The sequence below is a fragment of the Erpetoichthys calabaricus genome, chromosome 5 (genome assembly GCF_900747795.2).
Source record: "Erpetoichthys calabaricus chromosome 5, fErpCal1.3, whole genome shotgun sequence".
In the NCBI taxonomy this organism is placed as follows: domain Eukaryota; kingdom Metazoa; phylum Chordata; class Cladistia; order Polypteriformes; family Polypteridae; genus Erpetoichthys; species Erpetoichthys calabaricus.
Window position 1 is genome coordinate 240,950,322 of NC_041398.2, and position 14,202 is coordinate 240,964,523.

The 14,202-nt window shown below is 34.8% G+C and overlaps 1 protein-coding gene across 3 annotated transcripts in view; it reads left to right on the forward strand.

Moving 5' to 3' along the window:
• The window catches only part of lrba (LPS responsive beige-like anchor protein), an 830,448-nt gene that overhangs the window by 219,469 nt on the left and 596,777 nt on the right, over window positions 1-14,202 (forward strand). For all 3 annotated transcript variants that reach the window (XM_051928096.1, XM_051928098.1, XM_051928097.1), the window contains exons 34-35: window positions 6,279-6,343; window positions 13,061-13,169. In XM_051928096.1, the coding sequence (XP_051784056.1) occupies window positions 6,279-6,343; window positions 13,061-13,169 (174 nt within the window). The remainder of the gene's footprint in view (window positions 1-6,278; window positions 6,344-13,060; window positions 13,170-14,202) is intronic.

Below are 14,202 nucleotides of genomic sequence, written 5' to 3' on the forward strand. Positions count from 1 at the left end.
TTTCTCACTACTCCAAGCGCTCTCCACACAATGGTGATTATATTTTTTATTCTGTGTATGTTTTCTTTATTTAATAATGATGCCATTATAGTAAGTTCATCTTAGAATGTTAATGTTAAATGTGCTTGAGCGGTTGCTTAATTTGTTTAGAATGTGCATTTCTCTTAACTACTGTATATAGATAATGGACAATTGTGTTTAACCACTAAGGCTAACTTGTAATGGAACTTCCTTAGCACTTCAACTTTATCTGAACTCCAGTAACAGAATATTAGAAAAATAATTTTAGTCAGTCTTTAGTTAGCTAGAAACATATGTTAGATTTGCTCAGTTTTCATAGTTAATGACAACAACAGTTTTCTGACCATTCAGGTATCACGTCTGCAAATATGGCGTATGAACATATGACCGTATGTTTTATAGAGAACTTATAAGAGAAAGTTAAAGAAACATAAGGTATGCAAGACTTGAACAGAAACATCTTTATATAAGAACTATCAATTTTTCTCTTTATTTTTGTGTAAAGTGTTTTGCTTTGAATTTTTACTAAAACTCTTGAAACCAAGATACTTGAACTGTACAGTTATTTCCATAGGTGTTGATAAGTCGCACTCATTGCCTGAACCTAATAAGCAGAAGCTGTGGAAGTTTTGGAAAGTAAACAAATGCAGCTACAATTATTATTATTAATTAATTTTTTTTACTTTTTATATTTTATACCTATTTTGTATTTTCCGTGTTCCATGTGAAGTACTTTGTGCCTCCTAGCTGAAAAAGTGCTTTAAACATGGTTATTATTTTGTAATTATATATTTTAGAATTATTTTCTTTTTTCATTAATTTAGTAATGAAAACTAACAACTTTTGCAATTTTATGATACCATTAGAGTATATTAATCAAGTCCTTTTTCTGATTTGTTAAAATTTACTCTTGAAGATGGGTTAAAGAAAGCTTTAAACAATAGACTTCACTAAAGACAAAGATATGCTTGTGGATTGAAGTGAAATATGTATGGAATAGCTTCTAGGACTCGGCACAGCCAGACGTGGGATCCTGCAGGTTAAAATAGCAAATACACAAGCTGAAATGTTGTCGTTATTTTTCACAAGCCTTTTACAAGGAGAGAGTGCACACAGACGTAACCTCACAATTCTCTCTTCTGCTCTTACGGATAACATCATGCTGATTTCATAACAAATTCTTTGAACAGTATTCTCTAGTGTGGCAAATCAAATCTGAACTAATATCAACTGACACTTAATTCTTCAGGCTGCCTGCTGATGAGAGTTATGCATTGAAATGGGACCCTTCCTGAGAGGAAGTGCACAAGGACATCCTGAAATAAAGCATGCTTTAATTTAATTGAACAGCCAACTGTTTGAAAGCTAGACTTTTTAAGTGATAGTATACAGAAATTATATTTTCAGTTTGTTTAGAGTCTTTTATGATGTCTAGTTTTTGAAGTTTATTTGCTATGCTGGACAAATGTACTGATTATACTATATATTGTCCTGCATGGAGCTCCAGACTGAGGGCGACTGATGGTCATTTTATATTTCTTCCATTTCCGAATAATCGCACCAACAGTTGTCACCTTCTCACCAAACTTGGCCTTGTTGCCCATTCCAGCCTTGTGCAGGTCTATAATCTATTCCCTGGTGTCCTTTGACAGCTCTTTGGTCTTGACCATGGTGGTGGTGGAGAGGTTGGAATGGAAGAAATTGATTCTGTGGACAGGTGTGCTTTATACACATAACGAGTTGAGATCAGGAGTATCTGTAATTCATTAATTGATTGATTGTAATCTGTGTGCCCCATGGGCACATAGCCAATCTGTGGGACCCAGAATTCTGTCTGGGTTGTAGGGGATCAAATACTTATTTCACTCAGTGACATGCAAATCAATTTATAACTTTTATGTAGTGTGTTTTTTTTCTGGATTTTTGGTTAATATTCTGTCTCTCCATTAAAATGAAACTACCATACAAATTAGAGACTGTTTATTTCTTTGTAAGTGAGCAAACGTAAAATTCAGCAGGGGATCAAATACTTATTTTCCCCCCACTATATATTCTCCTTTATTCTTTGTCATTAAACTAAACATGCTAATACTGTCAAAATTCTTCCTGAAAAGTCTTTTAGTAATTAGTATTTTTATATTTTGGTTTAATTAAATTGGTATATTTTACTTCAGGTTACCATTATAAAATTTTCCTCATCATATTTTGTAGTCAAAAACAATATGCATTAGGTAGAAGGGAGAGGTGGATGAAAGTATAACGACTAAGTGTGTGACCTTGAGCAAGTTACTTATCCCTCCTATGATTCAGTTCTCAACAATGTTTGCAGACAATTGTATTCTATCCTGATCTTGTAAGTCATCATGGGTAAAGGTGTTGGCCAAATATGTAATAATAGCAGCATTAAACTTTAATTTTAAGCTTAATGTTCACCTTTGCATGACTCGCTACTACTGATGAGCAGATTGCAATTGAATTTACTTTGCCTTGAGTTCAGCAGAAATGTGGAAATGTTCAGGAATTTTGGCTGACTCTTTGAAAAGCTTTGAAGTCAATTGGGAAGGAGAAACTGATCTAGTTTTGAATATATTATAATGATGCAATGATCTTTTACTTGATCCCCAGGGCTGGGGAAGTGTCTGCCAACTGTACTGAACTGATTATTGTAGCAAAAGACATGACCTGAGCTGTGAGGCAGCAGGGCTAACCACAGCACTACCATGCCTCCCTGAGATATTATACTCAGCTTACTTAATCTCTCTGTGCATCACCTGAGCTCATCTCACTATGACTAACATGCACCCACAGATCTTTTGATGGATGTGATGAGCATTATATACCTCGGTGGGGCTTTCCCTGTGTCTACCACATCTGCTCTACATAGTAAGAACCAATGCTTAATCCAGCAGTGACAACACAACGTATAATGGATCTGTGGCGAACAAAAAAGTGTTTTCATAATATTATCATTATGGTGGGCTTATGCAACCCCTTTTTTAAATACATGCATGGTGCAAATCCAGGTAGAGTGCTGATCGGGTAGTGACATCACATATGCCTGTATACACTGTCAGTTTTTTTTTTTACTCATGTGTGAAGCAGGTCGGACAGCGCTGTAAAGTGTGAGGTGGAGTATGATTACAATGCGGTTGCATTAATAATGTGTCACTTAACATGTTTACAAAGTAATTCTGAGCATTCATTAAATACACAATGTTGAATTTTATGTCTCGGGGGACTTTCTTGAAACCCGTTTAAAATCTCCAGGGGTGTTTATAATGAAGTTTAATGAAGAAATGAATAAGCCTTGCACACGTCTTACTGAGATTTGTGCACATAGCAGGAAATACCCACCTTGTTTTAAGTACTAACTGCTTTAAGATACACAGTAGTCTTGTGTGTTTTTAATATTACTGCCTTAGGAAGCCTTCATAAGGAATACAAACATTATTCAGCATTAGCAATTGAAGCATCTTTTTCAACCCTAATTTTCTAATACTGTATCATATTCTTAAAATGAGAATGTTTAATTTGATTTTGACATACCAGAAAATGTCTTGCCTTGCTCAATTGTATCATTATATAAAATACATGAGACATCTGACAGTGTCTAAGTGTTTGTAAATAGTAATTATAGCTTTAGATTTCCTACAAATTGTAGACTTCAAGGAATACTAGAATGAAAAGCTAATAAGATGAAACGCTAGACTGGATGAATTAAGGATGGAGAGCAGTTGCCAATATAACATTACGATTTTTACTCTTCCATTCTTTTCACTATGTTTTAAAAACTATGTATGTGTCATATGAGTGCAGTAGTTTTTATATAGATTTTTTTTTGTTCCTTTTTTTTTTTTTTTTTTTGAAATCGTCTTATACGATTTCTCGTATTAGAAATTTGTTAGTTTTCGCATACCCCTTGGGGTCAGAGCGCAGGGTCAGCCATTGTACAGCGCCCCTGGAGCAATTACAGGTTAAGGGTCTTGCTCAAGGGCCCAGCAGAGTAGGATCTCTTTTGGCAGTGACGGGGATTCGAACCAGCAACCTTCTGGATACCAGCGCAGATCCTTAGCCTCAGAGCCACCACTCTGGATTTTAACCAAGAAGTGAAGCCACAGTTACATGACAACATTTCTATGGTTCAAATACCATGCACTGAATTGGTTCAAAGAAGTGTGTAATGAGCCAATGTTTCAGGAAGGTTACATTAATGTGAACAATTTAACATTGTAGGCATGCTTCTAATGGTATGTACAGTATGCAGCTATAATGTAGTGATTCTGTTCTGTTTTTATTTTCTGTCACTAATTGTTTGCCAGTTGATTGTCCGTTATTTTCTTAAATGTGACTTCACATGCAGCTTGTCTGTGATGATTGTTGCATATTTTGTTATCACACAAACGTTAATTGTATTAGTCCCATCCATATCATCAAAGGATATGAATATCATTTCTGACATGACTGAGAATCAGTTCAGTTATTTAAAATTTAGCTTTTACTTTGAAGTGTACAATTGAATCAATGATGCAGTTTTACTGATATTAGAAATGTATATTGTTAAAATAGATATCATAATACTGGTATATAGTCTTAATTAAAAGTAATGAAAGATGTTTAATGTAATATTCAAATTTGTGTCATTTTGGTGCTTTTTTCTTGATCATGATAAAAACATAGTAATCAAATTCCGATGTTGAACTTGTTTTCATTGATGTTGAACTTTGTCTTTCTCTTTGCACGTGCCCTTTTAACTGTTCTTGCGTTTATTCTTTGGTTTTATTCATAACCTCATGTAAAGATGGTCCCAAGGGCTTTCCAGTGCCTTGTGGTGTATAAATGTGTTTTCAGCATTTCCAAGGACAGTAGTATGCATCAGTTTGTGGCATTCATTATAGTTTGCATTAACTGCAAAGGAAAAAAAGAATTGAATTGTGCTACTGAAATAGTTACTGTCATACTGGACATTTGTGGCTATAAGCCATTGGCCTTGGGTCTTGAAGCCATCTGTGCTTACCATCAAAGGGGTCCACATTAAAAATTCAAAAATACTAGCCACTGAATTGGGTTGTGGTATTCCTTAAGGCTCTTATTGTTTATCATAGCAGCCCTGTATGTATAAACAGGGACTTCCGATCAACTGAAGTAATGATAAGCGTGGAGTTAAACATGTTTGTCTCATTTCCCTTTTGGCTAATGTTTCCAGACTGCTTGTAACTGAATGCTACATTTCTTACCACTTGAGCTCTTGAAAGCTTGAAATTGTTTATTTTTGTTCTTTTTTTCTTTGCTTTTCCTTTCTAATCTGTGTTAAATATCTAAGCCTACAAGAAAGCGTCTGACATGGATCCAGTGCAGGTTTAATGATAATAGGAAATTATAGTCAATTAAACATAATTTACTTTAGGTAAGAAGTCATTGACTATGCTTATTTCCTTGGAATCTTTTATAACTCTTATAGATAAAGTAAAGAAGTGCATTTATTGCAATTATTGATTATCTTCAATGTTTTAATTATTTTTTATAAATGCTTATAGAAAAGAAGCAGTAATTTAGTGTTCATTGGACCAAACTGTTTTGTTATTAGAACATTAGACTTGTGTATTTCGAGCAATAGAAACAAAGTTCAACTCTCTGAATACTGTTTTTTTGGATTTTTTTGTAACACTACTGTGTCATATTGGGTTTATACCATTTCTTAACAAGTTTTGAAGATCTGTCTATAAAGTAGATACTTCTCCTAAATGACCTTTCTTTGGTGAAAAAATACTATTAGCACTATTGTTAAATAACTTTTGTGTGTATTTTTCAACAAATGGAGTTCTTTTAACTTCTAAGGAAGTTTTTTCTTTTTCACTTTTCAATCCATAAATTATATCGGACACCTTTCTGTCTGAGCAGCCTACTGCAATAGGTATTTGTTGAAAAAAATTATACACACGATATGTATAATGTTGTTTATTCCTGTTTATTGTAGTCTTCCTCCTACAGTTGTAATAGGAGGATGGTATGTCCTTAAGAATATATTATTTGATAAATGGCATCTTAGCATGTTTGTCTACAACAACCAAAAGAAAAAATATGTAATTCATTCTGATCAGTATTATTGTGTATTTTATCAAAACAACTTAAGAAGGTTTCTTACTCTTTATCACAGCTGCAGTAAAATTTCAGATTTGAAAAAATGTGTGCCATGGCAATATTTACCAGGTCAAAAACAAGTCTTTACTTATAAGATTGTTGTCATTTATTATTTGCAGGAGTGGCAGAACTCAATCCAGAAGAATGCTGGTTTGGCCTTTATTGAACTCGTCAATGAAGGAAGGTAATTATAATTTAGAGTTTTGACCCTCTGTAGGCACCTCTTCATTACAGTGTGCTGCTTGAATCTATAAAATGCCCAAGGCCCCTAAAGTTTCTCCCATAATGAAGGTAGATCAATAATTTTTGGAAAGATGATCCTGCACTCCAGCCACAGAGTTCAAGGCTCCATCAATACCTGTCTAAGCCATGGGGACCATCTTGGAGTGACGTAGCAGGTGAAAGAGCTGAGGTCATTGGCTTCAGATGACATTCACAAAGTCTTCATTAATTTATCATTGTTTTTAAAAAGCAGTTGGGAGATAAAAGCAAATTGATTATTCCTTTGGAGTATGAAATATATATCATGTTATTTATGGCTTTCTGATTTGACTTTATTGAAAATATCATTCATTGCTTTTCTTGGCTAATGCAAAGTATCCAAAAGTATAAGTGAATGCATTCTGTTAACAGAAAGTAGGGATAGGGTTGGTGATTTCTTGAAATCACTGGGAAAAGAAAACCTCAGTTAATGATGGAAATAACCATGAAATTTTACTTGTACAGTCTTTAACTAAAAAAGAGGAGAGCAATTTTTGGAGGTGAAACAGTGATGGAGTCAAATGAGGAAGGAAAGCAAGGGCGTCACTGCTGATGTCACTGAGCCTAAGAAAGAGAACATACAAGGCATTAAACAACCCCGGACAGGATGCCAGTTCTTCACATTGGCCAGTTAATCACACCCACACTTGTGTGGAACTGCCAATTAAGCTAACATGCAAATCTTTAGAACATGTTACGCGAGATGCAGTCTAGCCAGGAAAAACACCAGACATGAGGAAAACAGACAAACTCAATATGGACAATGACCAGAAGTGGTGCACAGTTCACCAATAGATATGAGAAACCAGTCAAAATTGTCAACTGGGAGGAATTTTCACACATTATTCTTTACTGCAGTTTAGCACATCAGAAAGCTGCATTTGGTGTTGCAAATGTTTGTACACGTTGTAGTAAAGTAGTGAGGAGTAGGCAGTCCATTACCTTATGTATATAAACACATTGTGGCATGTACTGCTACAACTGCAGAGATACGAAAAGAAGACAAAGAATGAAGAGTAGGCTTTCTTTGTAAAAATGGAAGGACCAATGGTACATGATACTTGAGTACAGCTATACTGAAATTCTGGTGCATGTACTGAATCACATATACATACATTGTATACATTATATGTTGATACCCAAATGTGATTTGCAGTTTCACACTCTTCCAGACAATTGTATAACAATCACACACAAAATATCACTTACAGTCCTGTATAATTGTTCTGTTAATGTAATAAAACAAATCATATGTTTATCCGAAATCGATAATTGCTAAAGTTATTTCACTTAAAAAAGTATGTAAACTTGCCCGAAATGTAATTGTAATGTTTTTAAACATTTGGAATGCAAAGTATACTGCCAGCACAATGTGACTTGTACGAAAGGGAAAACGTGAGTTTGCACATTGTGAATGAAGCGAGCTACAAGTAAAAAAAATATAAGGCTTCCACAGACTCAAAAATGTTGGCAAATGTAAGAACAAACAGTGGGCTTGCTTCGTGGACATGAAAGGACTGACAGAACATAGCCGTTAATTAATTGCCTTTTAGGAAAAAAGATATGATTTGAGGACAGCTATACTGAATTGCTGCCGAAGGTATTGAATAACATACAAATACGTATACACACAAGCAGTTTACGGCAGATGTTTACACAAGCAAAGAAAGTTAACTGTTTATTCTTGCTTTTGCTTAGAATGTTGTGTAGGCTGTCTGTGCAATGTAATATTTTCACACACCTTGGAATACAAAGTACACAGCCAGTGTCAGTTTGACATGTGCTGTACTCTGCCTATACAGCTTGGTCCACCCACAATATGCGATCTTGTATATTTTCTTTTGCCCACATCAAATTGGTGTTGGCTGTGTACCTCATCTGCGGTGGGCTGGTGCCCTGCCCGGGGATTTGCTCCTGCCTTGCGCCCTGTGTTGGCTGGGATTGGCTCCAGCAGACCCCTGTGTTAGGATATAGCAGGTTGGAGAATGACTGACTGACTGACTGACTGACTGTGTACCTTATATATTGATAGCTTTGTTTCTCTCAACATTTGGCACACTTTGATGCTGTCTGCATACTTTGTATTCCATGTTGTATGAAAACATTACGTGTTTTTAAAAGATTCTAATTTCATTCTGAAGCAGCATTTATTATTTGGTAAATCTGTTGTGAGTTTGATTTGTCTAATTGTAGTTTACATGACTGTTCAAATAAAATAAAAATAAATCTTACTTGATCTCAAGTTTGTAAAAGACTCCGGAAATCATTTTAAGGTAAATTAAGTCAAAGGAACTTAATTTTAGGCATTTGTAGACTTTTAGGTGTGAAATATATATTTTCAGTACATACATATATATATATATATATATATATATATATATATATATATATATATATATATATATAATTTTGCTTATGTTGCCAACCCCTAACTGGCCAGTAGTCTCCATCACAGCATAACAGGCTTCTGAGGCACCAGCGTGAACCACTGTCTTGATCACATGTCATAAATGATTGAACAAGAAAGGGTACAATATTCTGTGTGAGTTTGAGATAGATTTTACAGCTTCAACTTAAGCAATCGTTTTTCAAAATAAATCAAACAGAATGCAAATCTGTGTTTGCAATGCAGTGTATTTTTAAGACATATGGCCTCCATGAAGATTTTTTAAACTTGTATATTTTAATAGTTTAAAAAAAGGGAAAAATGTTTGAGAAGCCTCCATTTGCATCCAGAAAACATGTAAATTCTTAATACTAGCACTGATTATATTTATTTCATTATGTATCAGTACAGTAGCCGTATTTTATTTGGGGAAAAATTGGCATAATTTGTCAGAATTATTTATTGAACTCAGCTCAGTTTAAATTTAATCTTAAACTTACACTAATTAGGTCTGATGTCCAGTTTTTTTTTTTTTTTTTTTTTTTTTTTTTTTTTTTTTTACTGTTTTATAATTAAATGTCTTGGTGTCACATTCAATATTAAAGTAAAAAAAAAAAAAACACACATCTTTAAAAATGTCCTGATGTACATTTGTACGCCCCCACCTAAATTAAAAGTTTGGCAAAGTTTTTGTTAGCTAAACAGGAGCTGATATGTCAGGGTCATTGTTCAGGAACTTGGGGTGACTGCTGCCAATGCTTTTGCTCCCTTGAGCAAGCTGAAAGTAACAACAGTGTTAAGTTACAATGCAAAAGCTTGGCCTCTTGTGTTTTTTTTTTTTTTTTTTTTTTTTACATGATCCTGACCTTAGTTGACCCTGTTTGGATAATAGTTGTTGTGCATTCAGCCTTTATTAAAGTTTTATTACCTTAGATAACACAACGGCCAGCTTGCACATCGTATGGAATTGGTAAGGTCATTCTGGGTCAGATGTATATCATTAACAAATGAGTTAATTTTGGTTAAAGTAACTAATATCGTTTGAACAATATCCATGACCAGCTTCCTAATAATATTCCTAAATATGCATTTTTAAGGTGCTTTCAAGTAATAAATAAAGGAAAAAATAGCAGCTAATTGCATGTTTTGATCAGCATTTATGTTTCTCATTGATTTCAGAAGTCTTCTGGGGATGTGGTAAAGGAAAAAATATTTCTGGTCAAAAAAATCAGTGGAATTTTACTCGTTTAAATATTCCCCTTGATTAGTGAAATAGAGTTCCTCTATAACAGTAAAACTAGTAAATGTACCTATAAATAAAATTATACTTCAGAGGTGAATGCATATATTGATCTCTTCCCATTCTTGCTCTCTAAAGAAGAGTTTTATTTAAATGATTGACTAACAGCGCTAACCCTTGCCCCAGGTGCATAAACATGCACCTCTCTGGACCTCAACTGCCAATACCTTCACATTTCTGGCATTAGCACTGTTACTATGGTTTATTTCTCTTGAGCTATGGTTTTCTCCAAAAATAATGAGCTATCGTTGTTTTGCAGAAACTAAGCTTTATGGGCTCCTTCCCCCAATGGCAAAATCAAACCATACTTCATCATACATTACTGTCTCAAGGTTGATACAGAGTGTGTTGATTTTCAATTGCAGAATCTAAGCTGAGAGGCATGATTATAGTGCTTCCCTTTGACATATGAGAGAAGCTTGCCTCAGTATGAGGAGATCAGTTAGGTCTTTTCACAACCTTTTCAGTTGTTTTGAAATGAATAGCCTGTGGTAATATTTATTAAAGCAATTTCAGTGTAGTTAAAAGTGTTTTGATTAAGATTATGTTGGTTCATAATTTAGGTAGAAGGTTAATGTACAAAGCATTTGTTTCAGGTAAAAGTGTCATTTTAACCCCCCCATCCCCCCCCCCCCTCTCAATTCTCAGTTAACATTTAAAATCTGAATTCACTTTTTTTGCTCCAAGGATAGGAAAAAGAGCAAAGTCAGAAAATGGTTGTGAATCAGCTAAAGCCGATAGCACATTTTGAGACTTTGAGTTGTTGGGGTATGTCAGACTTGCCCACCTCAGTTGCTGATATTGTTGCTGGACAAAGTCAGTTTAAATGAATGATAAATGAATTATCAAACTCTTGCTATGTTTTATAGTTGATAAGATGCCTTTGAGGTTCAGAGTATCCTTGTGACATTTTTTATGTCAAAGTATTTAAGCCACACACAGCTATAGAGCAGCAGTAGTGCAAACGTGGAAAAGGAATGATGCATGTGATTTGCTTTTTGGAATTGTAATTCAGTACTAGTACCTCTGGATCTTTCTGTCTTAAACAATAATGTATGGAATTCAAGCTAACGCATGAGGATTTTAAATGGGAATAAACCTATAACCTTTTAAGAGCATTTTTGTTGTTTAATCATTGCAGAACTCTGAATAAGAGTTTTAGACATTTTTTAATTCTACAAGATTTAAACTTTGATGTACATTCCTGATGCTTCTGCTATGCAGATTTAACTTTCTAAATTCCCATCCTGTATCCAGTAATTGTCCATGTGGAGTTTGCACATTTCCCTGTCTCCACATGGGTTTTTATTCCACATTGCAAAACACATGCAGGTTAGGTTTTATCTCAGTTATCCCAATCTTAATGTTGTTGTGTATGTGAGTATGTCCTGCAGTGGACTGGTGGGGTGTCCATGATGCTCTCTTTCCTTACGCCCAGTGCTGCTGGGATAGACATCCAGTTGTATGCTCACAGTGGCCCAAACACTTTGTTTTATAAAATTATTGTTACTTAACCCATTTCCCAAAAACACTCTTTTGAACGAGTATTGAAATTGCTCAAATTTGCCTGAACATTTGAATTAAAGTGTTACTTCTCCAACTCACTCTGTTGTGGATATGAATTGAATTTTTTTTCTTTTGTTCTTTATTTCGCCTTATACAATTTCTTGTATTTGGAATTTGTTAGTTTTCGCATACCCCTTGGGGTCAGAGCGCAGGGTGGCCATTGTACAGCGCCCCTGGAACAATTACAGGTTAAGGGTCTTGCTCAAGGGCCCAGCAGAGTAGGACCTCTTTTGGCAGTGGCAGGGATTCGAACCGGCAACCTTCTAGATACCAGCCCAGATCCTTAGCCTCAGAGTCACCACTCCGCCCTAAATTTAGCAACAGGTGACAGGTCTATAATTTAAATGCTTGTTCACTTCTGAGCGCATTCCTATTTTGCTCACGAGCACATTTTCCAGTATTAGTTTATTTAACAATGTTTTAATTAAAAAAAAAAAAAATTTTAGGACGTTGTGAACATGTGACTGTACAATTTTGAATTTTGATTATGTGACATGAGTAGCATGGTTCTTTTTGGTATTGATTGGTCATAGAAGCATATATTTTTTCAAAATGCTTTGGTCAGTGTCTTATTCAACATTTTTGTGGTTTCAAGATGTGTTTTTAATTGCCAGAAACATTTACCCTTTTATGATAAGACATATTTGTAAAGCCTTCACTTCATTTTTGGACTGGTGCTCCATTATCCTTCTTTCTAAGTCTCTAAAGGAAATGTGTTTTGAACCCATATTTCTGAATCTATCTAATGTTCATCGTAAGCATTTAAAGGAAATGACAGCACCCCATTAATAATAAAAATCACCTTCACATCAAGTATATGAAGCCTATCCTTTAAAGCACATCCACACCGGAATGACTGGATACTACACTATTGTGACTATAAACTAAGTAAACACAAGTATATTTTGTTACAGTTGAAAACAGCAATACACATTTCATATTGAATGAGATTTTTCATGAAATCTGTAGACTTAACTGTGTAGTAGTAACTAGTTCTAAATCTTTATACGATTACGTAACCCCTCATTGCTGTGATACTTTTTCTCAAGAATTTGATGTAAATAACATCACGTCTCTGGAATCCTGGCTTGATAGCTGTATTCTTAACATCGATATACTCAGGCTTCCTTCCACTGCCCAAGGATGTCCATGTTAGTTTAATTGGCAACTGTGAATTGTCTTTTCTCATGTTCCTGGGGAATGGGTCCGCAATCATATTTTGTAATAAGTAGTTTTTAGAAAGTAAATGAATTTTAAATACTGTTTTTTGTTTTGTGAAAAAAATTGCATTGCAGCAGTAATTATGTATTTCTTGGAAGTTTCACATTTTCTGAATTTGATTATGGTTGTTTCATTGTTAATCTTTTATGTGCTTCTTCTCTTTTAAGGTTGTTAAGCCATACCATGAAGGATCACCTGGTAAGAGTTGCAAATGAGGCGGAGTTCATACTCAGCAGACAGAGGGCAGAAGATATTCACAAACATGCTGAGTTCGAGGTAAGCACTTTTGATATTTGTTTCATAACTTACAAACGTGTGCTCTGTGTAATTTCCTCAAGTCGGTCGAATTAATCTTTGGAGTATTGGCTATTGGGTTCAAAAACTTTTGTGACCTGAATCAAAGTCCACTAATTGAACAGCGGGGGGCTTTCTTTAAAGTCAGAAAATATTATCCAAAATGCCTGTCAACTACTCTGATCCTGGTTTAGAACTCTTAATTCTCAGTATATTGCTAAAATAGTCTTCTGCATGCCAAACTTTCACTTGATATGACTATGCAGACTAGGATTGTTAAAAGTATAGAAATATCGATTAACATCAATTTTAACATTTTAAAATGAGTTCAGTACACATTTTCCATTATATTGATTCTACAGCATAAATTACAAATGTGCTTCTGGTTCAATGGTTTTGCCAGTTGAGCCACGTAGGCTAGCAATTAGCATGGCACGAGCAAGCAGCCATGTTTCCATCCATTTAAGGGTGTTAATAAGGTGGCAACTTCAGCGCCGTTGCAGCCGTCAGCAGTATGTGTAATTGACAAAGATGGCAGCTGGAGTGGTGTCCGGAAATACTTTGGGGATATAGCAAATTGTGATGGAAAACCACAAGACACATACAAGCCTGTATGCAAGATTTGCTACCACACAATACCAGCTAAAAGGGCTAACACAACCAATTTAGAGGACTGACACGAGAGACAATACAAAGAATTTCTAGGGGTATCTTATTTCTAAATTAAGGAAACATTAATAAGTATAAATCTTTAAACTAGTGCTTGTGAAATCAAAAGTTTAGTTTTTCTACATGTCAAAACTTTTATTTGTAGTCAGTTCAAGATAGGGGTTTGCATTCTTAGGCATTCTTGCGTGCTTTAGCACCATTGCTTTGTCGCTCCCTCGATTTTTAACCTCTCGCCACAGAATGTGCTGTTGTAGCATGTTGCTTTCTTTTATTTCATTATAAGCAATTTTAAAATTATATTTCGTCACATTTGCTGTATAATGTAAGGCACTATAATGCTTCAGTG